Raw genomic sequence first — 27,006 nt, forward strand, 5'->3', positions numbered from 1 at the left:
CAGATTATGGTATGTAAATACCATTACTCCATTTATAACCAGGATATAACCCTTCATGAAATAATGGATAACATCACATGTGGAGTAGATAATTATTTGACTGGGATTTCTTGTGTCAGAAAGCAGAGAAGTACAAAAACTTGGGATTCTGTCAAAAGTTCATAAAGTCCATCAAAAGGTATCTTGAGTGTCAAAAAATGTTGCTAAAAGTTTATCAGAAACTTTTACTGTATTTGTTACATTGATCTATGCCTTTTTCCTCCTTTGTCTTTTAATATAATTTATTGATATATTAACAGATTTTCTAATATTAACTACCTTTGCATTCCCAGTAAAAGCTTGACTTGAGCTATTTATCTTTTTTTCTGCATTTCTGGGCCCAATTTGATCATAGAGTCTAGGATTCTTGCACTTATTATTTCTTATTGAAAGATGTTAGCCTATGCTTTTAATTTCTAGTTCTCTTTTGTTATAATTTTGTATCAGGATGCTGTGAGCTTTAATACTTGGAGACTGTTGCCCTTTTTTTCTGCATTTTGGTGTAAGATTGGTTTTGTGTCATTGTTTTTTAACCTGGAACAACTTCCCTGTACCTTCATTGTGATTGTTGACAGGCTGGATTAACTTTACCTCATATGTGCTCGTGGTTTTTTTCCTCTTATGTTTGTTTTCTCTTATAGTAAGTACCTATCCTGCCATTGTGTTTGGTCTATTTTTTTATGCTACTTCTAGCTCTTTTTACTCATTTTTTTGTTTTGTTTTCTTTGTTTTTAAATATATTTTTATAGATTTTAGAAATGAAGGGAGAGGGAGGGAGAGAGAGAAACATCAATGATGAGAGAAAATCATTGATCTGCTGCATCCCACATGACGTCACTGGGGATAGAGCCCAAACCTAGGCATGTGCCCTGACCACAAATTAAATCATGACCTCCTGGTTCATAGGTCCATGCTCAGCCAGTGAGTGACACTGGCCAAGCTCGAGCTATTTTTATATGCCTTCCTAAAAATAACCAAAGGTAGTAAGTTGTGAACTTATAGACGTTTAATGCTGTGACTATATCCAAATGTAATTGCAATTATCCAGTATTTTAGTTGTGCCATAATTTTTCCTTATTGTATTGTTTTATGCAATCATTATTTGTATAAAATACTTATACAAATATTTGATAATGTATCATACTTAGAGTTTTTTCATTTGAAACATTACTTATGTGCACATGTGTTACGTCTGAGGTATCCCCTTTAAATTTTTCTTTATAAAGGTGTTTTGTTGGCAAACATCTCAGCTGGGTGTTTTTTTTGTTTGTTTGTTTTTTGCCTGAAAATTGCTTTACTTTGCATCCTTCTTAAAGTTGATTTTGCTATGAAAGCAATTTTAGGAGAAGAATCTTTTTTGTCTTCAGCACACTCAATATATTCTATTTACTGGTATCCATTGTTTTTTGAGATGCCAGTGATTATTCTAATTACCCTTCCTTTACAGCTGATCTGTATTTTTCCTCTGGCCTCATTTAAAGTCTTGTGTTTACTTTTATTGTGTGAATTTATAGTTGTAATTTCTAACTATCCTGCATTGGATTTATTGGGCTACTTTGGGTTTTTGTGTGTTTTTTAAAAATAGAAAAAGTCATTTTCTTTCTTGATATGTCTCATTCCTCTTTCTTTAACATCTTCTTGAAATTTGTTTGCATACATGTTTAATCTTTTCAGCTCAACCTCTATATCTCCTATGATTTCTTACATTCATCTCTTTCTGACTGTGCTGCAGACTGTTTTTGTTTCGGGCAGGATATTCTTGTCCCTCTTGTTACTCACTGCTTGTTAGCCTGGCAGTGAGGAGAGAGGACAGATACTTAGGGAAGAATTTTTTTTTTTGGCCTGGTCAATTATCAACTGCTTTGTTATTTATAATCTCTGGCTCATTTTCAAGTTTATCTTTGAAAGTGTTTTTCAAATATAGCTTTATATTTTCTGATACTTCCAATACATTGAAGTGCTTGCAAGTATGATTCTGCTGTGTGTGTGTGTGTGTGTGTGTGTGTGTGTGTATTATAGGCCTGGTGCATGAAATTCATACACTTGGAGGAGGGGTTCCCCTCAGCTCAGCCTGTGCCCTCTCATAGTCCGGGAGCCCCGAAATTGATAGCCCCAGAGAGGTGGGCCCTGCCCACCCAGCCGGGGCTCTATGATAGATCGCCCACCTGCCACAGCGCTGATGCTGAGTGGCCTGGGCTGCCCTCTGCAGGGTGATCATGGGGCAATGGCCAGACCCCCGACCAATCACATCGCACCTGCCTCGGCTGACCTGGTGCCAGTGGGTGTCAGCATATGTGTGCATTCAATAAATGAGTCATAATAGTCTGAGGAAAGGAATGTCTCTGGTGATATGGATGGTGTGTCTTAAGTGATTGGTAGTGTTTCAGCATGTGAAGATAGAATGTGTAGGATAATACAAATTGATGAAATAGTTACTTAGCAGAATATGTTACTTATCTATGAGGACCATGAATAGTTGCATTGACTTGGCCACTTACTCTTGAACTCTCATACTAAAACACAGCAGCTTAGACATCAGTTCTTTCTGAGAAATCATCAGGAAATTTTAGATAAAAGCTCATTAGAGCTTTTCTGTGAGGTTTTGTTTTTTATTTTTGTGTGTGTGTGTTTTTGGTGGGGAGGAGCTAAGAGAGTGTTTTTTTCCAGGCTTACACACCTAAGATAGAGTGATAAAAAACATTTTGGGAATGGAGTGTATGTAGCTTCGACTACCCAATATAATAGTTTAAATTTTATTTGGTGACCTTAGGGAGGTCCATTGTAGCATTTTGAATAGGAGACTTGACATAATGATTTATCTAGGTAATTTATCTGACCGTGCCAGATGGAATTAGAAAGGAACATGCCAGAAGCAGCAGGATCACCTATTACTATATTTCAAGACTGAAGTGATTAAGACTAGAATAAGTAGTAGTAAAAATGTTGGCAATGAGAATAGAGTCAGACTGGCCCTTGCTTCAGCAACTTCAATACATGAGTTTTGGCTAAAATAGTAATTCAGAGCCAAGACTAAAACTATGAAAGTTTATTTACCAAGACACAGAGGTACAATAAATGAGCTGTAGAAGGAATGGGCTCAGGAAACAAGTTACAAAGACAAAAGAAAGGGCCCTTAGAGTTTAGGAGACACAGGACCTGGGAGGCAGTGGAGAGGACTGGAAAGGTGCGGGTGTGTCTCTGAGGGAAAGAATGCTGGGTCCTCAGTCCTGAGGGCTTTTAAGGATGGAGATTAGAGTAGGTCGCAAGTGATGATCTTAACAGAATATTCATCAGCTTTCCAGTTGTGTTCTTTCAGGGTTGTGGTCTCTACTGATTGGTTGGTGACAGGTCAAGAGGTCATTAGTTAGTGCAATTGGTCCTGACTCAGCCATAGCATGGCTTGTCTTGTTTTGCTGCTTTTCTGAGCTTGAAGCTGAAACACAACTGAAGTCTACCATGTTTCCCCGAAAATAAGACATCCTCCGAAAATAAGACCTAGCGCATGGAAAGTTAAGACATCCCCTGAAAATAAGACCTAGCGCAACTTTGGGAGAAAAAATTAATATAAGACACTGTCTTATTTTCGGGGAAACAGGGTAGAAGTTATGCCTAGGAGTCAGTGTTTTAAGGGAGTGGCCATGCAAGGGGCCACCTGGGAGTTCCAGGAGGCTACTCTTTGGCCCCTTGTTCCTTCTCTAAGAAAGAGGTTACCACATCACTAGCAACAAGCCAGGGAGTAGAGGGTCAGGGGAGTTAAACTGCATGGCCAGCAGTATGCTAGGGGAGGAAAACTTATCTTGGGGGCAAGATCCTTGTTTTCCTAATTTTGTCCCGTGTTAGGCATCCAGGGCTTTTCACCCTGATGGCCTTCTATGCCTGGCCTATGGTCCTTTGTTTGCTCATGTCTGTCTAACTGCCTACTATAGTAACTGTCCTTTTTTAATATATTTTATTGATTTTTTTACAGAGAGGAAGAGAGAGGGACAGAGAGTTAGAAACATCGATGAGAGAGAATCATCGATCAGCTGCCTCCTGCACACCCCCTACTGGGGATGTGCCTGCAACCAAGTACATGCCCTTGACCGGATTCGAACCTGGGACCTTTTAGTCCGCAGACCGATGCTCTATCCACTGAGCCAAACCGGTTTCGGCATAACTGTCCTTTTTTAAAATATATATATTTTATTGATTTTTTACAGAGAAGAAGGGAGAGGGATAGAGAGTTAGAAACATTGATGAGAGAGAAACATCGATCAGCTGTCTCCTGCACAACCCCTACTGGGGATGTACATGCCCTTGACTGGAATCAAACCTGGGACCCTTCAGTCCACAGGCCGACGCTCTATTCACTGAGCCAAACCAGTTAGGGCAAGTCCTTCTTCCTTAAAAGAAAGCATATTGTGAGAGTGATTTATAAAAAGAATTGACAAGTTCTAAGAAACAACTGAAGATAAAAATTGGAAATGTTGATGAAATTTCATACTTGGGTGACTGAGAGTTTTTTATATTAGCAAAAGGTACAACATTGTAGGAAAAGTAGTTGGAAAGGTGGAAACGGAAAATGTTGGTTATTGGATGTGAAGCTAAACATAAAGTATGCTTTAGGACATGTTATTTGTAAAAGTAAGTTTTAATAAGTATGGTTTAGTCTGTGATTAGACAGGCAGTGTGGTCTTGAGTCTGTAGCATAATTTATAGAGATATGCCTATATTCCAATTCACTTTTAGTAAGTATTACTGTTCTGAGACTGGAAAGTCACTAATCTCTTTGGGTTTTACTTTGTTCATCTATAAATTAGAGATAGCAATATTTACTTACAGGGCTGTTGTGTGAACTAAATAGTTTAATGTATAGGCACACCAGACCATTTTATGCCTTCGATACATATTAATTTTTCCTTCTTCCTTAAAAGATGCCAGCCTCACTCTTGGCTATTGTCATACATTAATAAGGACACCAAACACTAATACATTAGTGTTTATAAGTTCACTGAAATAAAATTTTTGATTGTTCACTAAATAAAATATGTATATGATCAGGTAGCTTGTAATTAGTCTAGCAAAGAAGTTATAATTATTGAATGTGTAGGTGTAGTTAACAGTCTTCATTTCTGGTAAATGACTTTGCTTAGAGTATGTTTGTGTGAGCAAGAGAGACTATTTCCTGGAAGGAAACTGTGGTCTCCAGGTATTTATAATGATGTCACCTTTAATCTTTTTTGATCTCATGAGCATTATACAGACAATTTTCTTGAGGCAGTTTCTTACAAGAAGTGAATGAAGCCTCCTTATGAGCTTGTTAAAACTCCATAGACTGTCAGTAATATGGAAAAATTGGATGTTTAATCAAGAATGTGAACATGTGTTTCAGGTAGAGAATTCAAAAGATAATGAAGATAATATACTCCAAAGAGAAATTCCTGCCAGGCAGTCGCGACGAAGGTTTCGGAAAATCAACTATAAAGGAGAGCGCCAAACCATTACTGATGATGTGGACATTAACAGTTATCTTTCTGTGAGTATATTTAAGAATATTTTGTGGCTCTTCCTTAATTTTCATATACGGTATTTTTAATTTATATATATTTTGGTAATATCAACACTTTGGGCTCTACAATTAAAGTTTGGGGATGGTGAATATATCTGTAATTTTTAAAATACTTCTGCTCTGTTGAGTTGGGTAGAAATACTCTACCAGTGAGAGTTTTGTTTTTGCTTTAGTTTTTATTCTCCATTTAAATAATGTAAAAAACAATCTTACTGTATTTTTTGGACATATTTGTGGATTTTCCTGTATTTTTATTGCCTGAATGGAATATAGAGTCCTGGAAACTCAGGCAATAGACTCATTGATGATGCTATAAGGCATTCAAAAGAAAGAAAAAAAGTAAATTCTGCCCTGATGTGTGAGACAGATATACTTAATATGTGTTATTGCAGAAACATATTCAAGTGGTGTTAAAGGTATATTTCACATGCAAATATTGAAAAAGTAGATGAAATACTAATTTGTGTAACAGCAGAAGGAACATAAGCTGTTTCTTCAGAAATCTTTAGTTTTTGTAACTGTAGATAACTTCCCTTTTAGATGGAAAAGTAGTTGAATCAAGAAGTAAGGATAATTTAAAGAATAAATCCAGGTTTATTTTATCAGTTTTCAAAAGACTCATGATCCCCCAAAATATAAAAACAGTCTAGAGATTGATCACAGCAAAATTCCTGAGGGTATGTTTAGTTCTTTTGGATATGAGAAATAGAAATTTACTTATTTAATGTTAGGAACAAAGGATTATTTATAGAGGAAGTTAATTTACTGGAATAAGTGTTAACTTTAAGGCAGCTCTAAGGATTTAGTTGCATTTGCCTAATTTTACTGATCCAGTACATTCTACTTCTGACAACAAACAGTAACATGATATAGTACCAAAAATTTTTTACTGCGTTCAGACCATACAAAATTCAGTTTCTACTCTTCTTATTTAATAATTTATTTTTTTATAATAAATTTCTCCATCACTAATTCATTTAAGCCAACACTTTAAGTTTTGCCTTCCTGCACAAGTAATATGTGTCAGTTTTAAAGGTGTCTAAATTAAAACTTTACTAGTCTCACAATCCATTTATGTAACCATTTTCTTAATAATGTCATGGTGCTCCATTATAATAATTGCCATAATTTATTTATTCAGTACCGATATTAGGTCATTTAAATTTCTCTAGTTTTTCTATACTTTTAGAAAAATAAGTTACTAAATGTATGTGGTTATATTTGTCCATATCTTGGTTTCTTTAGAAAAAATCTCAAGGACTAGGATTGCTAAATTGAAGTATTTCTAATTTATGCTATTTTGTTCTCCTTGCATGAGTTAGAGTGTATGATGGGTGTTTTTTAATTGAATTTATTGGGGTGGCATCCTATATAATAAAAGGCTAACATGCAAATTGACCAAACAGCAGAATGACTGGTCACTATGAGGCGCACTGACCACCAGGGGGCACATGCTCAACGCAGGAGCTGCCCCTTGGTGGTCAGTGCACTCCCACAGGGGGAGTGCCACTCAGCCAGAAGCCGGGCTCATGGCTAGCGAGTGCAGCGGTGGTGGCAGGAGCCTCTCCTGCCTCCACACAGCACTAAGGATGTCCGACTGATGACTTAGGCTCACTCCCCACGCAGAGCAAGCCTGAGCATCAGTTGGACATCCTCCAACAGCTCCCGGACTACAAGAGGGCGCAGGCCAGGCTGAGGGACCACACACACACATAAGTGCACGAATTTCGAGCACCAGGGCTCTGGTTGGTTAATAAAATTATACAGGCTTCAGGTATACAGTTCTATGATACATCATCTGTATATTGTATTATTTATCACCCCGAGTCGAGTTTCCATCACCATTTTTCCCTCCTTTGCCTTCTATCTCCCCCAACATCCCCTTTCCTCTGGCAGTTATCATACTATTGTCTGTGTCTATGTGTCCACTAGTCTTTCTTTTTTTTTTTCTTTGTTTAATTCCTTCATCCTTCTCACCTAGCCCCCAACCCCTTCCTCTCTGAACATTGTCAGTCTGTTCTCTGTATCCGTGAGTCTATCTCCACTTTGTTAGTTTATTTTTATTATAAGAGTTGGATTGTGTAGTTTTTGTGTATTTTTAATTGCTTGCTTATTTTAGTCTCAACATTAGTGTGTTCTCTTCCCAAGTTTTTTGGTATCTGAAAGTTGTCGATCTGAAGGATCATCATTTTTAAAAAATGACAACAGCTAACACAGTAGCCTTTCGGTCTGAATGAATCAAAACGATATCCTTTTTTTGTTGTCAAATCAACAAAAATATTTTTTTTTGGTGCCACAGAATTTTAGTAATTCGTTTATGTGTGCCATGAGATGAGAAGGTTGAAAATTACTGCTGTAGTTTATTGTTCTGGGATAGTATAGCAGGTAGTAAGCATGGTATGACACTCTAGAATCTACTGTTTTATTTTAGACTCACAAATTACTAATGCAACAAGGAGCTCTTTCTCATTTGCTACTTCTGTGATTACACCTTATGTTCCCTGCTCTCCTGCAGTGTTCCATGTTTTGTTTGGATTCAGAGCATATTTAGAGAGATTAAGACAGATTTGTCAATCTAGCTGAATTAAGAGTTGATTACTCGGACCAGATCATTTAACCACCTTTATGTTAGTACTCTGAATAATGGCTAGATATTTCACTTGACCATGGATGTGACATATTAAAATTTTTAACAGCATGTGTTTGCTTTCATGGATTCTATGTGTCTTATTAATCAAGTCATTCCTATAATAAGAAATGCAATCCTACCCCCAACCTGCTCATGGGAAAATAGAGGACTTTGCTACAAACATGTGATTATTGAAATCTCCTCCTAAAGAATGTCTTAGTCTGAACAGACTATTATAACAAAATACCACAGATTCAAGAACTTGTAAACAACAGAAATTAATTTCTCACAAGTCTAGAGGCTGGAAATGCAGTATCAGGATGCCAACATGGCTGAGTTCTGATAAAGGCCCTCTTTTGGGTTGTAGATTGCTGACCTCTTTCTGTCTCCTCACGTGGTGGAAAGGACTAGTGATCGAGCGCTCTGGGTTTTCTTTTAGAAAGGCACTAATCCCAATTATGAAGGCTTATTCCTTGTGACTTGATCACCTTCCAAAGATCCCCACCTTCTAATCACATTAGGAATTAGTTTTTCCACGTGGGACTTTTCGTGGAATATAAGACTTCAGATCATAGCAGTGTCCCAACATTTGTCTAAGGACAACCCATTTGGACTTCCAAAGAAACCAGTTTCAAATAAGTAAGACCCTTTATATGGGTAGGTTAGTAAGAGCCAGAGCCTCAGTTTGAGGTGACAGAATAGACAGTAAGCTAGAAATCAGATGATAAGGTTCTTTCTCAAGCACTAACTTGCTATTTTAAGGAATATGTAAGACCCTTAGTCCCTGCATCATGAGTGGGAATTAAACTGCATAGTAAGTTGGATTTTTGTTTTTGATTCTTATATATAGACTGACAACTTCTTTTCTGCATCGCAAAAGAGGGCTAGGGAGCTCTCTGGAGTCTCTTTTATAAGGTCACTAATCCCAGTCCCAGGGCCCGCATGACCTAATCACTTCCCAAAGGCCCCACAGTCACTTTGGAGATTAGGATTTCAACATACGAATTTTGAATTCAGACTGTAGCAGAGCACCAGTGAACAAACAATTTAAACAGTTACTCAAGTCAGAATGAAGGATGTACAAACACCCCTGTTTGTATCTATTATCAGAATTTTCAATTTGGCATGTGTAAGTTACAGTCACTGGTTGATGAAGAAACTGTCAACATTGTGAACTTTTTTTGTATTTGTGAACTTGATGGATCTTGATTGTTTTCAGTTTTACTACATGTTTGGTAAATATTGTAGAATGAAAGAATGAGTGGATAAACAGTCTATCACTTCTAAAGGAAAGAAGTTTAACTCGTGTATAAGATAGTGAGTGCTGACTAGATAGACAGCTTCTGAGAAATTTGGAGCCCAGCTCTAGAGTCTGTAGCTTCCTCTCACTCTTCTAGTATTTACAACCCAGAGTGCTTGGACAGGTGCGTTCATTATGTGCTTCCAACAGAAGGGGTTTGCCGCTCTGTTGACTGATGAATTTGCCGACCACTGTCCTAGGAGAATTCTGATTTTTGTTTGTCTTCTGGGGAATACGTAGAAGGTAGATAGGAGATTCTTGTATCTAATTCAAATGGACAGAGAATAAGCAAAGGGATGAGATTGTAATCAAACTAAGTAGGACAAAGGCCTGCCTACAGCAGATTTTTTTTTTAATTGTGAAGTAGAATGCTCATTGTAGAAATGTAAAAACATATAGAAATATATTAGGAGGAAATAAATTTGCTGTAAACCTCAAAACCAGATATAGCTCACATTGATAATGATTTTTGAAACGTATCGTGCTTAATTCAGATCTTTTACCTAATTTAGATAATGCTGAATATTTAGTTATATATCCTGACTTCCTGCTTCTCATACAATTAAATTTCCCCCTAAACATTATTTTTTATATTAGTATTATATTGTGTTAGTGTAACAAGATATTCTCCTGCACCTTCCTACTTTTCTATTACAAACAACTTGTAGGAATAAATCTATATATGACTGACTTTTTTCCCCTCTTAGGATTGATTCATAGAAGTTAGGTTACTGTGTTAAAAATATGAAAATTATTTTTAGGACTCTACATAAGTATTGTTAACTTCTAGGTAGTCATTATTTAAAATTGTCTCATTTACTCTGTGTGAACTTTAGGAGTGTTAGGAGGAGAAGGGCAGGATTGCCTCTAAGGTTGTCAGGGTCAGTCATCCTTAAAGGTGACACTGATTCATATGGATGTGCCCAGGGAACCAGAATTAGGAAGATTTTTATCATACTTGAAATACTTTACACAATAATTGCTAAAGAAAACCCTTTCGAAGATTGTTTACAACAACTCTGATACTGATGTATACCAGAGGTCAGAGATAATGATTTGCAAGAGCGTTCCAGTTGTAAGGGGAATAACCACTCAGATATAGCAAAAAAATTAATGCTGATTGTTATTGCCTTTTAGTTTGATTCGTTATCTGTTTAATAAGCTGTGTTCAGCATTTGGCTTCCATAGTATTAGAAAATGCAGCATGTAAAATTAGAGAAGAGATGTAAAGGTAATCTCTAAGATAATCCAGAATTTACAAATGGAAACAGTGTTTTCAGTTGTTTAATTTTTTAAAATGAGATTTCTTTTCCCAGTCATATTTATATATAGCTCTGTCTTAATTATTGGCAGCTTTTATTTATTGAAGAAAATCATACACTTTGTTAAAACTTTAGGTTTGCACATAGTATGTAGCATGACTGATTACATGTATAGTGTATTCTTGTTTTTATGTGTGTAGGTGAGTGAATGAAAAATGCTTGATACAGCCGCACAGTGTTAGGGAAAATAGAGCATGGTGGTGCTTTTTATTGTTCCTCCAGTTTCACTGATTCTAATTATAGAAGCTTACATCACCTTAGTTGATGATGAAGGCTTCCCTCTCCCTTTTTGCTTTTTCTTCCTGGATAACTCCCTAAGGATGGATCATATTTCATAGTGCATATGTGTCCTGCTGGTGGGCTTGACAGGGTTTTCAGCAGCATGGTGCTGATCATTTAGTACACAGAGATAGGTGACAGTGTGCTGCAGCACTGCTCTTTACAGAAGAATAGGAGGGAGAGTGTTGGTACTCTGGCTTCCCTCCTTCAGAAAGGCCAAGGAATAGATAAGATGCAGTTTAAAAGCAGGATTCCTGAGGGGCACTCGTAATTAGCGTTAACCATATTGTGATAGCTACAAAGATTCATATGTTCAGGTTAACAAGGGAGATGGGACGGGAAGGGGTGGAAAAGCTTGCTGTAATTCTTTACAAGAGCTTGTATGTTACCTCTGACATTATTGTAAAGTTTCATTCATTTTCCAGAAAGATTAAAGTATTTTTATTACATAAATCAGTTCATTTAACAGCTTATACTTGAAAGACCAAATACAACTAAAAGGCAGAAATGAATAGCCTGCTTATTTTATTTTGTAAAAGTACATATTTTGTTGTTGTTGTTCCTCACCCTTCGGTTTGGTTTCTCTAAATTTTGATTGTATTTCACTGTGCTGGTGAATAAAACTGTGACTGTGTCTAAGATTATGACATACTTGGTTTTCATTATTATTGGGTTTTGGTTTTCATAATGTCTAGAATATATATCTTCTGATAACCTTTTCTATGATGATCTTTTCCCCCTTTTCATTGTGGTTATTTATTGAAATAAAAGGAATATTTATTGTTTAGTAACTATCAGAACCCATTTTGGGCTTTCTATAGAGTATGATTTCAAATGTCTTGCTCTGTATTTTTATTTAGAAATAATTTATTCTGTTAACATTTTAATTATTAACTATATAGTGTTTATGTTTTTATAAAAATAATTTTTAATGGTTTGAAACATTGCAAGGCCAACATACATTAATTGCTTTATTTTGTAGTAGTGTAAAGGGCCTTTTGAAAGCTAAAGATTTCATCATTGTAGCTATGCATCATGCATTTTATATGCAGGAGAAATATATTCTTTTGAGAAGGAAGAATATATTCTTAAATAGTTATCCTACGGTGACGATTCTGGACAGTGTAGATCAGGGAGGGCGTGCTCTGTAGTTACTTCATTTGAATTGGTAAGAGAATGAAATGAGGTCAAGATAATATTCTAAAAGTGATGAGTGAAAATCATTTATTCACCTAGTCATATATTTTTAGTTGTTTGATAAATTACTGGCTGTTCTCTTACAAAGACACTTTATTTCTTCCTTCAGTAATTAAGAGGTTAAGTCGTTGTTTCTGGAGAAACATTATGGTGGAGAGTGTATTATCATAGTGGTAGTGGATTCATATGCTGAACATTGAATTTAGCCTGTTATTTATTTCATGGTATTGTTGCATAGGGAGATTTTGCATGCTAGGTTCACTTTATATTGTAATTCCCTAAATGGCAGATACTTATGAGACGATAGGTAGACCAAGGAATAGGATGATGTCATCCTCCTCACAGGCCAAACTAAAGAAAAAGAATTGCTCCTTTATTCAATTGGTGTTTACTGCTAGTTCTAACATATGGCATTAGTGGATTGCATTTCACCAAGAGGGCAGCAGTTTTTTGAAGCAGCTAAGGAAAGCTAGCTCAGCTTGAGGCTCCTCCTTTGTGTGCTATCAACATGATTTATAAAAAGGGGCAAAGGTGCCCATTAGGATTTTGCTTTTTGATTTGGTGGTAATTTATCCTATTGGTATTATACATGAATATAATTACTGTCTGCCACTGAAACAGAAAATGTTTTTGAGATATATTACTAATGTTTCTGTACAAAATGCTACTCTTTTAGATATTTATCTTTAGGAAATGAATGGCTTCATTACATACAAAGTGCCTACTTACCATTTTTCTATTTTAAAAAAATGAGTCATCAAAATTAAGTTTTAGATAATTTATTTGTGAATGATTAATATTTTGTTGGACGTTCTAACCCATTGTAGTTTATTTAAATTAGGTAAGTTGAAAAATGTTCATTGGTGCTAAAAAATCAACCTGTACATATTTTCCATGTTTATTTTATTTTTAGAAAACCAGAGTCATGCTTATTTGTATTTATGAGATTTAGTTTTATGCATAAATGAAAATTTGGGGTCTTCTTTTTAAATTTTTGCAGAAAACAAATCTTAAGTTTTATGGAAACCTAAATTAAAAATGATCACATATTTTTAAATTATAATTTATCTTTGTTCAGAGTAATACATAGTTTTACCAAAGTAAATTCTAGTCTTGTAAGTAGCAGCCTAATTCACATTGTCATAGAGCTATTCAGACTGTGACTCATACTTTGCACGGGGTTGTTGAAAAATTTTCTCCAATAAGATTTTTTCCCTATGGCAGTCAGTGAGTCCTTTGTAATACTCAGGTAGTAATTTCTCCTCTTACTGTTACAAACCTCTTCCCCCAAAAATAGTGTTAGGTGAATACAGAAAAATTGTTCTATTACTTTGATTTGTTTATTGATTGTTATTCTCATAATTTTGCTACCTGGAGGTGAACTAACTGTATTGTACCATTGGAAACTATGTCTTCCTTTGACCATTGGGAGGCACCATTACAACCGTAAGTGCAAACTCTTTGTGGGAGTAGCCTTGTAGCAGAAGCATGAAGAATAAGGGTGGGTACTAGAGGAATTGTGTTTTCACATTGGAGAGGGTGTGGCAAAATTAAAGGTTTTTTAAATGTTATTTTTATAGAAAAAATGAGACTTCCTTCTAGCCCAAGCTCAATTTAGAGGCAGGGTTTATCATTTTCTTCTCTGATTCCGTCTGAGTTGTAGTGGCTTCCCGTCTCTTTCTAGGAATTGAGCATCGGGCTGCAGGAAAGTACCAATTTACATAGATCATTCTTTCTCAGAGGATTTGATGCATGCTGCAACTGGAATGTAGTGCCTGTGATTTTTTTTTTTCAGCTTTCCTTTACAAAATGAAATTCTATTGTTTCCATTTAAATGTACTGTTTACATGTACATGTACCGGTTATAGGTATTTTTAATTTTAATTTAGAGTGGTCCTGAAGGTTTTACCTTTCAGTACAGCTATTTGATAAAAAGGAAGTTTTGTAAGCAGAAAGTCCTGAATTAGTAGTATTACAAATACATGTGTGATATCTGAGATCTAGGCTGCCTTATGTATTTGCATTGCAAGTGTATCTTACCAGAACTAATTATTTTCCCTTGGGAAGATAATACTATGTTAAATTTGAATAATAATATTAGGGTTATGCTTTCTTAAATAAGCCATGTATCAATAAACAGAATTAAAAACCAAAATGGATTTTAAAAACTGTGAAATAGAGAGGTGCTTAAACCAATTTTTTTTTTTTAACTTATAGAATTTAGCTTGCTGACATGTCTAACGGAAGACTGTGTGTGTGTGTTTTTAAAATAAATTGCTCTTTGGCTGCATCTGCAGATACAGTAGCCAATTGATCTAATGCAGTTTCTGAAGGCTTTCTATACAGGTGATGTCATCCTTTTAGCTCTATTCTCCTCCCACTCTCTTTCCTTCTTATTAGATATTTCATCTTACTGCAGAGCATAGAATCAATAGGAGCTTCTCCTTAGGGAGCTGCTGTGAAACAGGCAAGGACAGTAGGAATTAAGACACTAACATATAGTCTTGCTTTAGCAAAAGATGTAGTGTTTTTGTACCATATTATATATAAATTTCAACCAGAAAGCCAGGCTTAGATCAACAATTCTGTCTTAGTGATGCATTAGAACAAGAAGCAGTACTGCAGAGCTGTGAATCGTGAATGTGAAAAGAGAAATTTGTAATTTTGAAGATTCTCAGGCATGCTGCAGGACAAACCTGTTAGAGCATATGTCTTCTAACTACCATTTGCTCAACGGTTGATTTTTTTTTCTTTTTTAACCTCTGGTGGGAAGAATATAAAGAAGAAACTTTCATTTTAAGGATACAGTGTTCTGGTTGCTTCTGATGCAGAAGAATCACTGCAGTGCTTGCTCTACAGAATGAAATAAGTTGAAGAAAAGACAAAGCTGTATTATAGAAAGGAAAGGTTTCTCAGAATCCAGGACCCAGATTTGGTGCATGTTGCCTTATTTGCTTTCATTGTTACATTATTTGTTGTGTTACCACTGCATGTCTGTGCCAGGTGTCTGAGGTAGCATGTGTATGTCTGTGTGTTCTGAGCCAGAAATATAAACATCTTGATTTACTGTGATTTGCTTGTTTAAAGTGAACATTTTGATGAAAATTGTTGCAGTTTTTAGAACAATTCATTAAGCTACTGAAAGCTGATTTCCGTTTGAGAGGGATTTGGAGAAGCTGTCTTTATATATATATGTGTGTGTGTGTGTGTGTGTGTATATATATATATATATATATATATATATATGTATATATATATATATATATAACACTACAAGTGGTGTATGATTTGTAAAAAGAAACTTAATAGAATTTTGTCAGCATACTCATCAGTGTGGCTCTGGTTTGAAAAGGAAACTACCCTTTCCAGCCCCGGAAATGGCTTTTCTTGTCCGCTGTTATGCCAATTGTCTCCAGCCATGGGCCTCCAAAGTAAGTGATTGTTATTTTCTTCTGAGATTGAACTGATCTAGTTATTAAATTTAAGTTCTGTTTTGAATTGCTAGTGAACTTTATTGTGCTTTTTTATTTTTTTTAACTTTAAAAATAAGAACTACAAAGCAATCTAAAAAGCCCAATTTCATGCCCATTTTGTTTTTCAATTAAAGAAATCTTTATTTTACTCTAAGAGGGTTTGAAAAATACCTTCATCATAACCTATAGACTTAAAATGCAATGCATTGAAGTGTACTGTCTTAAGATTGAATCATCATTTGGTTATGGCTATTGCTGTACTTTTCTGAGATCATACCCTTAAATGTACTCTTGAATGTATTATTGTATTGCCTCATTTCCTTAAATAGTTGATATATTGAGCTATGTTTTTATTATACATTTTCACTGGTATGGTGTTAGCAAATAAAATTATTAAATTGTATTATTTTTTGAAAACTGAATAATAATTCTTAAGCAGTAAAATAAAATAAAGAAAATACTCATGAAAAGTAATTATGAAAATATTTTAATACTGTTCTTAATTATTTTCAAAATAGTAAGTGAACAGTTGCTAGCTTGAAACCATTTAAGATCATGTTATAATTGTCATTTAAAGCAAACATTTTAACTCAGAAAAAAGCATACTGTTATATATCAGGACATGGTAGGTTTTAGGAAAAATACAGTATAATTTAATAAATTATATTGTTCTTAGTGGCTCTTTATATAGATCTGAATTTGATGCCACTCAAGTTGTCTTTCCTGCTAGATACATTTCAAAAACAGGAAGACAGAGAAAAATGAATTTTTGGTTTGATTTCATGAAACTAAATGTTTTAGTAAGCACTGTAATTGTAATATAGACATATTAAGAGTTCTTTATAGTCAGACTAGAAACAGGCACAATAGAGGCATCTCTTAGCATGATCTGAAATCATGTCTTTGTTAAAAGGTTGTCCTATTGATGGTGACGAAGGGAGAAATACTAAGATAGCATTATGGTCTACTGTTTTATCTGAAAGGTAGCTCTTTGCATATCTTTCTTAGAAGCAGCTTCTAAAAGGACATTTAAATTGACTGTCCATTTGGCAAACACCTGATGGAAATATAAAGAGATGGAAGGAAGCCTAGGTGCACACTTCATTTGTGCTATTATCTGGTAAGACATGGGTGGCCTCTAATGCAAATGCCACCTGTAGGGCCCACACATTGCTGATGCTTGAGAGTGGCACTACTAAGGTTTAAAAATGACGAGTAGATGAGAAATGGATGAGACCAGGTGAAAAATCCTTAAAGAAAATTAAGAATGAGATATAGGGGTTGCTTTTTTAGAATAGCAAATAATAGCCTTTGGGAGTGCTGGTAACCAACTTTTGATTTAAGATTTTAAAAGTATAGAAAAGCCAAAAAGGATTTTAAAGATAACTGATTCTAAAGTTTCATTAATACCAGCAAATATTATCTGGGCAGGACTCTCTGACTGGTACTTGACTGTGTAAATTAAGTATTTATAATAGAGTACATATCTTCTTCCCTCTCCTCCATCTCTCATATTACTGTTGATGGAATTTTAACTCTGGATTGTGAGTAAACACATTAAACTTGTGATTAATTTTTTATATTTGCTACTTTTGATTTTCCAATACATTTTACTGGTTTTATTTATTAATTCCTGTATTTTTCCCATGCTACTACTTGGATTTCATTACTTCTGAACTCATTTATTTTATTGAGGAAATAAGCATTTTTAGCAGCAAGATTCTGGAACTTAAGTCCTTATATATTCAAAATACTTTATTTTATATTAACTCTTAAAATAATTGTTTTTATTAAAAATAATTATATATATAATAATCAGTCTAAAGTCTTTTTCCTTTAGCACTTTGAAAAAATTAATGCATTGTCTTCTGGCATTCAGTATTGGGGATGAGAAGACTGGGCTCCTTATGATTCTTGTTCCTTTGTTAATACCTGTGTTTTACTTTGTTTCTGTTTTGTGTTTGTTTTTGTTTTTTTGTTAATCCTCACCAGAGGACTAACAAATTTTTTTCCATTGAATTTTTTTTTTTTTTTTTTTTTTTTTTTTTTTTTTTTTGAGAGGGTGGAAGGGAGGGGGAGTAGACAGAGAGAAACATCAATCTGAGAGAGACAAGTTGATTGGTTGCCTCCTAAAGACACCCTGATTGGGGCAGGGATGCCGCCTACAACCTAAGTATGTCCCCTTCACTGGAATCAAACCTGAGATCCTTAGATTCTAGAGCTGAGGTTCTAACCACTGAGAAAACCTGGCAGGGCTGTTTCTGTTTTATCTTTTATCCTTGTTGATGCCATGAAGTTTTACATGGATTGTCTAAATTTTATTTTATTTTGTTTTCCTTTCTTGGCAATTGGAAATCTCTCAAGCTGAAGATTCCCATCTGTCTTCAGATTGGGAAATTTGTTATTGCTCCAGATGTTGCAACTGTGCAACTGTGCATCTGTCCATAATGTCTCCAAATATTTGTTTTATCCTTTGTTCCCACTTTGATCCAGTTTGATCTTCTGGCTTTTTAATTAATTCATTCTCCATTTGTGACCAATTGCTATTTTGCTAGTTATCTTTAAATTTCCATAATTTAATCATCATATCCTTCATTTCTGAAATCTAAGTGATGCTGTTTTACAATTACCTTTGTTTAATAACTTGTTTTTATTTTATGAATACTATTCTTTTTCCTCATTGTCTTATTATCTCTTTCTTCAGTTTAAATTCTTCTCTTAGTTGAGTTTTTGGAGTTTCTTTCAGGGAGTTGACTTCCTTGAGTGATTCTTAGTTGCGAGCTCCCTTTCCTGGTCTACTTAAAGTTGCTTGCCCTAAGTAACTGTTCAATGAGTGAAGGAGGTATTACCACTTTGGCTTCTATATTCCTTCTTTGAGTGTTCCTGCAGTCAGCCACTGGTCTAGGAAGTACTTGCACTCTCATTTTTACACAGCTAAATTTACAGGTAATTTCTTGGTCTTTATCTTACTTTACCTGTCTGCAGCATTTGACTTAGTTGATCACTCCCTCTTCCTCAGTAGACTTTCTTCAGAGTCAAAGTCAGAGTCTTCACCGTGACTTCCTAGAGCAGTGGTTCTCAACCTTTCTAATGCCGTGACTCTTTAATTCAGTTCCTCATGTTGTGGTGACCCCAACCATAAAATTATTTTCGTTGCTACTTCATAACTGTAATTTTGCTACTGTTAATGAATCGTAATGTAAATATCTGTGTTTTCCGATGGTCTTAGCCTCTACAGCAGTGGTTCTCAGCCTGTGGGTCTCAAAATAATTTTATGGTTGGGGGTCGCCACAACATGAGGAACTGTATTAAAGGGTCGCGGCATTAGAAAGGTTGAGAATCATTGACATAGACAGTATTATCTTTGACTCCTCTCCTGCTCATTCACTCTGGTTTTCTTGCTTGTCCTCAGATTTGCCAGACACACCTTTTTTTTTTTTTCTCATTACATCTTTCTTCACTTTTAATAAACTCATTGTTAATGCACATATTAATTGAAAGCTGCTCTGTGGTTTAAAAAAAAATAAAGTGGGAGAAATATGTCTTCTGATACTTACTGATTTATTTAACAATATCCTCCCAATCCCTCATTTAAAAATATATATATATTTTATTGATTTTTTTACAGAGAAGAAGAGAGAGGGATAGAGAGTTAGAAACATCCATGAGAGAGAATCATTGACCAGCTGCCTCCTGCACACCCCATACTGGGGATGTGCCCGCAACCAAGGCACATGCCCCTGACCGGAATCGAACCTGGGATCCTTCAGTCCGCAAGCCAGCCGATGCTCTCTATCCACTAGGCCAAACCGGTTTTGGCATCCCTCATTTTTAAATAAAAGTGTAATGAGTTATGAATACATGTTTCATCTTCGCATGCCTCAGGCACAGTGCTGGTATATACCAAGGCCACTTTGATTAGATATAGCTACTTCCTCTAAGGCTTTTGAGAAAGTTTAGACATCTCCATAAAATAGGTTCCAGGCTGCTTTGGTGGTTGTAGAATCTTTTCTCTCTCTTAGTTGACATTTTTATGATATGTCACTATCTAGTGGTAGAAGCTTCTTTATAATTCTGGTAGTTTCCTTTTGATTTCATAAAGCCTCCATCTTCCTGTTCCTTGACTAGTGTTTCCGGTTTCCCATAAGTTTAATTTTCTACCATTTCATCTTCTATACTTCAGAGCAATCTTTTTAAGAACCAAATCTCTTCTATTCATTTTCTTGCTTAAAACTCTTCAGTAGCTTTTTTCTTGTTCAGGAAATCTAAGCACCCAAGAATGCTACATCTGGTCCTTCGTCTCCTGTATCTTCCGGTATAAACCTGTACCTGAGCTCCAGTGGTTTGCTCACTGTTTACTTCTTATTCAATAGAAATAAAATGTGAACCACATTTGTAATTTTAAACCTTCTTGTAGCCACATTAAAATATTTTAAGATGAAATGTAATATATTTAGTAAGTTTTTAAAACATAATAAAAATGTAGTAGTGATTTAATTACTAAATCCAATTTGTATTTTACACTTACAGTATGTGTTAGTTTGATTAACCACACACTTCAAGGGCTTGGTAGCCATGTATGACTAGGGCTACCGTATTGGACACCGCAGTTCTGATCTTTGTCGCTACTATTCAGTACATTTAGTCTATATTGGCTTCCTTGGGACTCATCTTAAATATCATTCTTCCTGCTCTCCATCTCCAGTGAAATGGGGTCTTTCTAAGCTACATTTGTTATTTTCGTATTTTAATTGTCTTCTTTAATCTCAAACCTCATGATGTTTTATTATTGCTTTTATGAGTAGTATTCTTGTTCAGTAAATGGAAAATTAGATCAGCAAGTTTGATATAAATTTATTTATATTTATAGTAACTGAGTATAGAGTCATGAAATGTCTTCCAATGAGTAGCACACGAGAACTTATAGACTTTGTAAAATGCACAGGAATCACCGTTATTTCTTGGTCTTTTAAATAAGGTTAATGGGTAGGTGATTTCTGGATAGGCCCAGTGCTTCTCTGTCAGGTAGCTATGTTTTAAAAAGCATATTCTAATAATGCAGCTTGGAATTTAACAATGGATCTTTGAGAAATGCTATTCTGTTGGGGAATTGTGCAATTTTAAACATTGTTTTAGGGTTAATATTAATACTTACAGAGCCCTTTGCATGCCCTTTTCTTAAATGAAATAATGCTGAGATATGGGTTGTAAGGGGCAAAAAGTTCCAGATAGTCAAGTTTCTTATAAAAGATTATATTTCCCTATTAATCGTTCTTAGTTGTGAAAGCTTATTCTTAAAGACTAAGTTTTTAAACATGAGGTGAGATCTTGAACGTTCATATAATAATGCTCTTGTGCTATACACACCTGCATTTGTGACAATCTAGATTCAAGTAGGCCTCTGCCACCAGCCTGCAAAAATTAATTGGCCTATGAATATTTCTTAGATAGATGCATGGGCTTGTCCCAAAGCATTATTTCTTACATTGGAAAGATGTTAATAAGAATATTGGCTGGGGGGATGGGGGGTAAGAATATTGGGAAAAGTTTGGAGAATGATGAATGAAACAGATATCTTGATTGTGGGACTGGACTTCTTAGACCCTCCATAAATATGCTTGTTGTGAAGAACTAAGGAGCATATAGTATAACATTATTTTCTAAGTGATTCAGCTATTAAACCTTATAACCCCCCCCCCTTTTTTTTTTAATACATCCATGAGTATTATTCCAAAGTATAAAGTTGAGGAAGTGCTGCCTCACTAAAATACTGAATTTGGCTGTGATGAAACTTCATCTGTTCATATATTCGAGGGAATCTGAGCAGCAGTGATAGTGTTCGGAAGGCAAATGTATTCATTTATTCCACAAATACTTAATGTATAGGTTCATGTGTAAGCACTATGCTAGACCTTTATTGGGTAGTAAAAGTAAAGAGACAACTATATCATTATAGAGTTGCCTGGATGTGTGTGTGTGTGTGTGTGTGTGTGTGTGTGTGTGTGTGTGTGTGAGAGAGAGAGAGAGAGAGAGAGAGAGAGAGAGAGAGAGAGAGAGAGAAAGGAATTTAGATACAAAAATAACATTATCTTTGTATAATTGGGATATAGACAGCATGAATGTTGCATTCAAAGAAATGGAGAAAAAAACACAAGTATTTCACTTCCATTGATTTCTCAGCTTGTCTCCCATACAGGTCCTTATGTTGGGAGTTTTTTGTTATCTAATTTATATCACTTTCTACAGTTTTCAGTGCTTATAAGATAAATGCTTATTCTCAGCTTTCCATTATATATCAAGTATATTAGTATTTGTCACAAGGCATTCTAATAATACTCATTTTTTAATCTTGATTACATTTTTTCATCATAAAAAGTCAGATTGTGTACTATGTTTATAGCAACTGTTAGTTGCTAAGCTTTATAGAATTTCAACACATTCCATTGTCTGTGGCCATTTTTAAAAGAGAAGGTAAGAAAAAATTTCTCTCACATGTGTATGTATTTGTTTTCCAATACATACATAAAATGTCAAATTATTTACAGAATTGATAGAAGAATGCTTTCTCCATTTGAAAATAAAGTATTTCAGCTAGATATTGCAGATAAAGCTATAATTACTTTGGATCATCAGTCCCGATCTTTCTTCTTCATTAGAAATATATTTTTTACAGTTTACATATTTGGGACATGTAGTGAGCCCTCAGATGTTAGCTGTGCAATCACCATCATTATTATTTCCATTGGATAAACAGATTGAGGGGATTCCTAATGAAAACCTTAGTTTTTGAAGTAGAAAGCAATTGCTATATTATAAAAACGTGTCCTCTCTCACTTTTACACTGAGCTCCTTAAAGGTCGGGTCCATCCTTTTTCAGCATTATTTTACCAGCAGAGATCCTGGCACAAAATAAGAGTTTATCACAGAGTACTGGAATCAGATAAATCTGAGTTGAATTTCAACTCCACTACTAACTTGAGTGTGAGGTCTTGGGCAAGTTGCAAATCCTAGTGCCTCAGTTCCTCCTCAGTAAAGAGGATAATAATGCTACCTTTTAGGATCTAGTGAGGATGAAGATTGCTCAGTACATTTTAAGTATCTTTTCTAAGCCAATTTACAGATTTTCTCTTCTGGCTTTGCCTTATTGTGTTACTTTTATGAATGACCTTCTCTTTAGTCTTATCTCTGTAGGAGGAATCTGGGAGTATAGAATATCTCCCACACCACAACCAAACATCTGACATTTTGAAACAATTTTCAGTCTTCACCTTTCAATCTATTTCATTCTTACATGACATTTAAAAAATATATTTTTGTTGATTTTAGAGGGAGGGAGGAAGAGAGAGAATATCATGTGAGGAAGAGAGAGAATATCATGTGAGAGAAAAAGCATTGATTGGCTGCCTCCCACATGCTCCCCTACTGGGAGTCAAACCCACAATGGAGGGGTAGAGTAGGGGGAGCATATGCCCTGAGCAGGAATCAAACCCCTGACCTTTTGGTTCATGGGATGACACTCAACCACCTGAGCCACTCTGGTCAGGGCGTGTTTTTTTCTTTGTATCTAAACAATAGAAACAAAGTGGGAGGAAGATCTCTGAGTTGAGGACTCATTTCCATCAATATATTTATTTTAATTTTTATTCTGTATAAATATTTTTTAACTCCAAGTGTGACTTCACTGACCTATGGGCTATTTAGAGGTTGTTTTATAATTTGCAAATACATGATAATTTTCTAGTTGTCTTTTTTCACTTATTTCTACCTTATTTGCACTGTGATTATGGGATATTATCATTTCAAGATATTACTGTTTTATTTTGCTATTAGCGATCATTTTGTATTGGTGTTTGTGCCCATATGTGTATATACTATTCCCTCTCTTTATGGTAGAAACAGCTGATATTTGTGGTGAGGGAAAGTTTTTTTCTGAAATACCATTACGAATAGTAATCTTTTTTGAAAACTATTCAGTGGGTTTCCACTGTAGGCTTGCCTAATAGTGTCAGAGTATTAATTTAGTTATCATTTCCTAAAAATGGAAAATTCGCGTAGAAGTGAAGTTGTACAGTGATGTACATCAAGCAAAAGTTTGTTGTAGAAGTTGCATTGTGTCAAAAACTCTCTTATAAAAGTGGTTTGATATTTAGAATATCTTAAATTATTTTTCTTCAGCTTCCAGCCGATCTTACGAAGATGCATATCACAGACAACCCTCATCCACAGGTGACTCATGTGTCTTCCAGTCATTCTGGTTGTAGCATCGCTAGTGACTCTGGGAGCAGCAGTTTATCTGATATCTATCAGGTAATGCTTTACGTGTTATGTATATGGATTTTTTTATTCTACCAAGTATCCCGTGCTTGTGCTTTAGCTGGTCACATGTCTTTTAAGTAAGGTTTGAAATTCAGGCATAATGTTTTGGGGGAAATATGCTTTATTTACCGTTTGAGAGTTGGAAGTCTAATTAAAAAGGTGATCCATTTTTTGAGGGTGATTAAATATGACCCAGCAGTGTATGGACATAGTGGTCTTTTATCCAGATGAAACCATATGTTTGTCTTGGTAAAAATTAGTTATTGAGGCCTCGTTGGTGTGGCTCAATGGTTAAGTGTTGGCCCACACACCAAAGTATCACAGGTTCAGTTCCTGGTCAAGGGCACATACCTATCTGGGTTGCAGGTTCAATCCCTGGCCCTGGTCAGGGTATGTGAGGGAAAGCAACCAATTGATATGTCTCTCTCACATCAATGTTTCTCTCTCTTTCTCTCACCTCCCCCCCTTCTCTAGACTCCCTTCCTTCCACTCTCTCTTTAAAAAGTCAGTGGAAAAAAATATTCTCCTATAAAGATTAACAACAACAAAAAATAGTTATTAAAACAAACTTATAAAAAGGCTGATTTTAATTATTACTGTATAAATCTTCTATAAGTAAGATCATGAAGAAAATTAGAGTTGCTTTTGTATTTTAAAGGCTCTATTACATTTTCTAGTAGCCACATTAAAAAAATAAAAGGAAACAGGTAAAATTAATTTTAATAATGTATTTTATTTAGCACAATATATTCAAATATTATCACTTTAACATTTAACTAGTATTTAAAAAACTATGAATGAGTTACTTAAATTTTTATACTGTTTTCAATAGCCAGAATTTATTATAAATTTACAGCGGTAATCTCAATTTAGACTAGCCACATTTCTCCTTCTTCCTCCCACCCCTTCTATTATTTCTCCTCTCCAGTTTTATCTCCTACATGTCTGTCTCTGCTCTCCCTCTCCTCTCTTCTTCCTTCCCTCCCTCCCCCCTGCCATCTCTTCTCTCCTCCAGATGACTACTTTTCCTACAACAATTCTTTCTCCCATAGCCTTCCTCCAAACCCCCCCTCCCGCCGAGTATATGCACATACACATATACTTTCTTTTATACTGTATCACTATTGTCCTTTTCTATTTTTAGATGTGTTTGGATATACAAATATTTAGCATCATCTTATCATTGCCTACAGTATTCAGTACTGTGACATGCTGTACAGGCTTGAAACCTAGGAGTAATAGGTTATACCACATAGACCCACTGTGTAGTGGGTCTGTAAAAGTGTTCTCTGTGACCACATAAGCACAAAATCCCCTAACTCCTCAGAGCATATCCCTGTCTTTTAGTGACACATGACTGTACTTTTATTTTTTATTTTTTATTTTTTATTTTTATTTATTTATTTTTTTAAATCAATCTTTATTGTTCATATTATTACAAAGGTTCCTCATTTCTTCCCCCCTCCACCAGGTTCCCACCCCACCCTCTGCCCCCTCCCCATCCCCCATTGTCCTCATCCATAGGTGCACAGTTTATGTTCAGTCTCTTCCTCCCTCCCTTTCCCCGATAGTGAATCCCTTTTCAGATAGTAAATTTGTTACTTAGCATTTTCTCATATCAATAATACCTCCACATGCCCAATGATACACTTCACACAAAAGACATTTCCAAATAGGTCAACCAGCCTCATCCAGGGCCCACCCAAGGCACTCACAGATCAACACCCCAGCGCTATACTAACTCAACACATCCAGATCTAAGCCTTCATCACTTGATTCAGCAGACCCTCAAGTTCCCGCAAAAGTTTCCAGCCATGTCTGAGAGGCAGCCGTGGGCAGGGACAGGCGAGGAGCGAGCTGTTTCGGGCCTGGCTGCTCCGGGCCTGGCCTCTGTTGCTCTGGTTTGTTCCACAACCAGCTGCTCCGGGTCTGGTCACTGCCACTCCCGACGTAGTTGCTCTGGACTTGGCTGTTGCTGCTACAGACCTGGCCGCACCCGACCCGGCTGCTCTGAGCCCGGTTGCTCCGGTCCCTGCCGCTCCGGGCCTGGCCGCTCCCAGCCTGTCAGCCGCTGCTCCAGGCCTGGCCGCACCAGACCTGGCTTCTCCGGGCCTGGCCGCTCCCAGCCCGGCAGCTGCTGCTCCAGGTCTGGCCGCTCCCAGCCTGGCAGCTGCTGCTCCTGGCCTGGCCGCACCGGACCTGGCTGCTCCGGGCCTGGCCACTCCCAGCCCGGCAGCTGCTGCTCCAGGTCTGGCCACTCCCAGCCTGGCAGCTGCTGCTCCAGGCCTAGCCGCTCCCAGCCTGGCAGCCACTTCTCCAGGCCTGGCCACTCCCAGCCTGGCAGCCACTGCTCCAGACCTGGCCGCACCAGACCCTGCTGCTCCGGGCCTGGCTGCTCCCAGCCTGGCAGCTGCTGCTCCGAGCCTGGCCACTCCCAGCCTGGAAGCCGCTGCTCCTGGCCTGGCCGCACCAGACCCGGCTGCTCCGGGCCTGGCCACTCCCAGCCTGGCAGCCACTGCTCCGGGCCCGGCCACACCAGACCCGGGTGCTCCGGGCCTGGCCGCTCCCAGCCTGGCAGCTGCTGCTCCAGGCCTGGCCGCTCCCAGCCTGGCAGCTGCTGCTCTGGGCCTGGCCACTCCCAGCCTGGCAGCCGCTGCTCCTAGCCTGGCCGCACCAGACCCGGTTGCTCCGGGCCTGGCCGCTCCCAGCCTGGCAGCCGCTGCTCCTGGCCTGGCCGCACCAGACCCAGCTGCTCCGGGCCTGGCCGCTCCCAGCCTGGCAGCCGCTGCTCCTGGCCTGGCCGCACCAGACCCGGCTGCTCCGGGCCTGGCCGCTCCCAGCCTGGCAGCTGTTGCTCTGGGCCTCGCCGCTCCCAGCCTGGCAGCCGCTGCTCCGGGCCTGGC

General features: G+C 36.9%; 1 protein-coding gene across 6 annotated transcripts in view; it reads left to right on the top strand.

The window, feature by feature from the left end:
* The window catches only part of RAPGEF6 (Rap guanine nucleotide exchange factor 6), a 156,960-nt gene that overhangs the window by 40,180 nt on the left and 89,774 nt on the right, over positions 1-27,006 (top strand). For 5 of the 6 annotated variants that reach the window (XM_084886552.1, XM_084886553.1, XM_084886548.1 and 2 more), the window contains exons 6-7: positions 5,411-5,554; positions 23,963-24,094. In XM_084886552.1, coding sequence (XP_084742678.1) covers positions 5,411-5,554; positions 23,963-24,094 — 276 coding nt within the window. Of the gene's footprint in view, positions 1-5,410; positions 5,555-15,588; positions 15,746-23,962; positions 24,095-27,006 lie in introns of those variants that run through there. The other variant, XM_084886551.1, reaches the window with a different exon arrangement.

This window comes from Pipistrellus hanaki (assembly GCF_964339955.1).
Source record: "Pipistrellus hanaki genome assembly, chromosome: 5".
NCBI classification, from domain to species: Eukaryota; Metazoa; Chordata; class Mammalia; order Chiroptera; family Vespertilionidae; genus Pipistrellus; species Pipistrellus hanaki.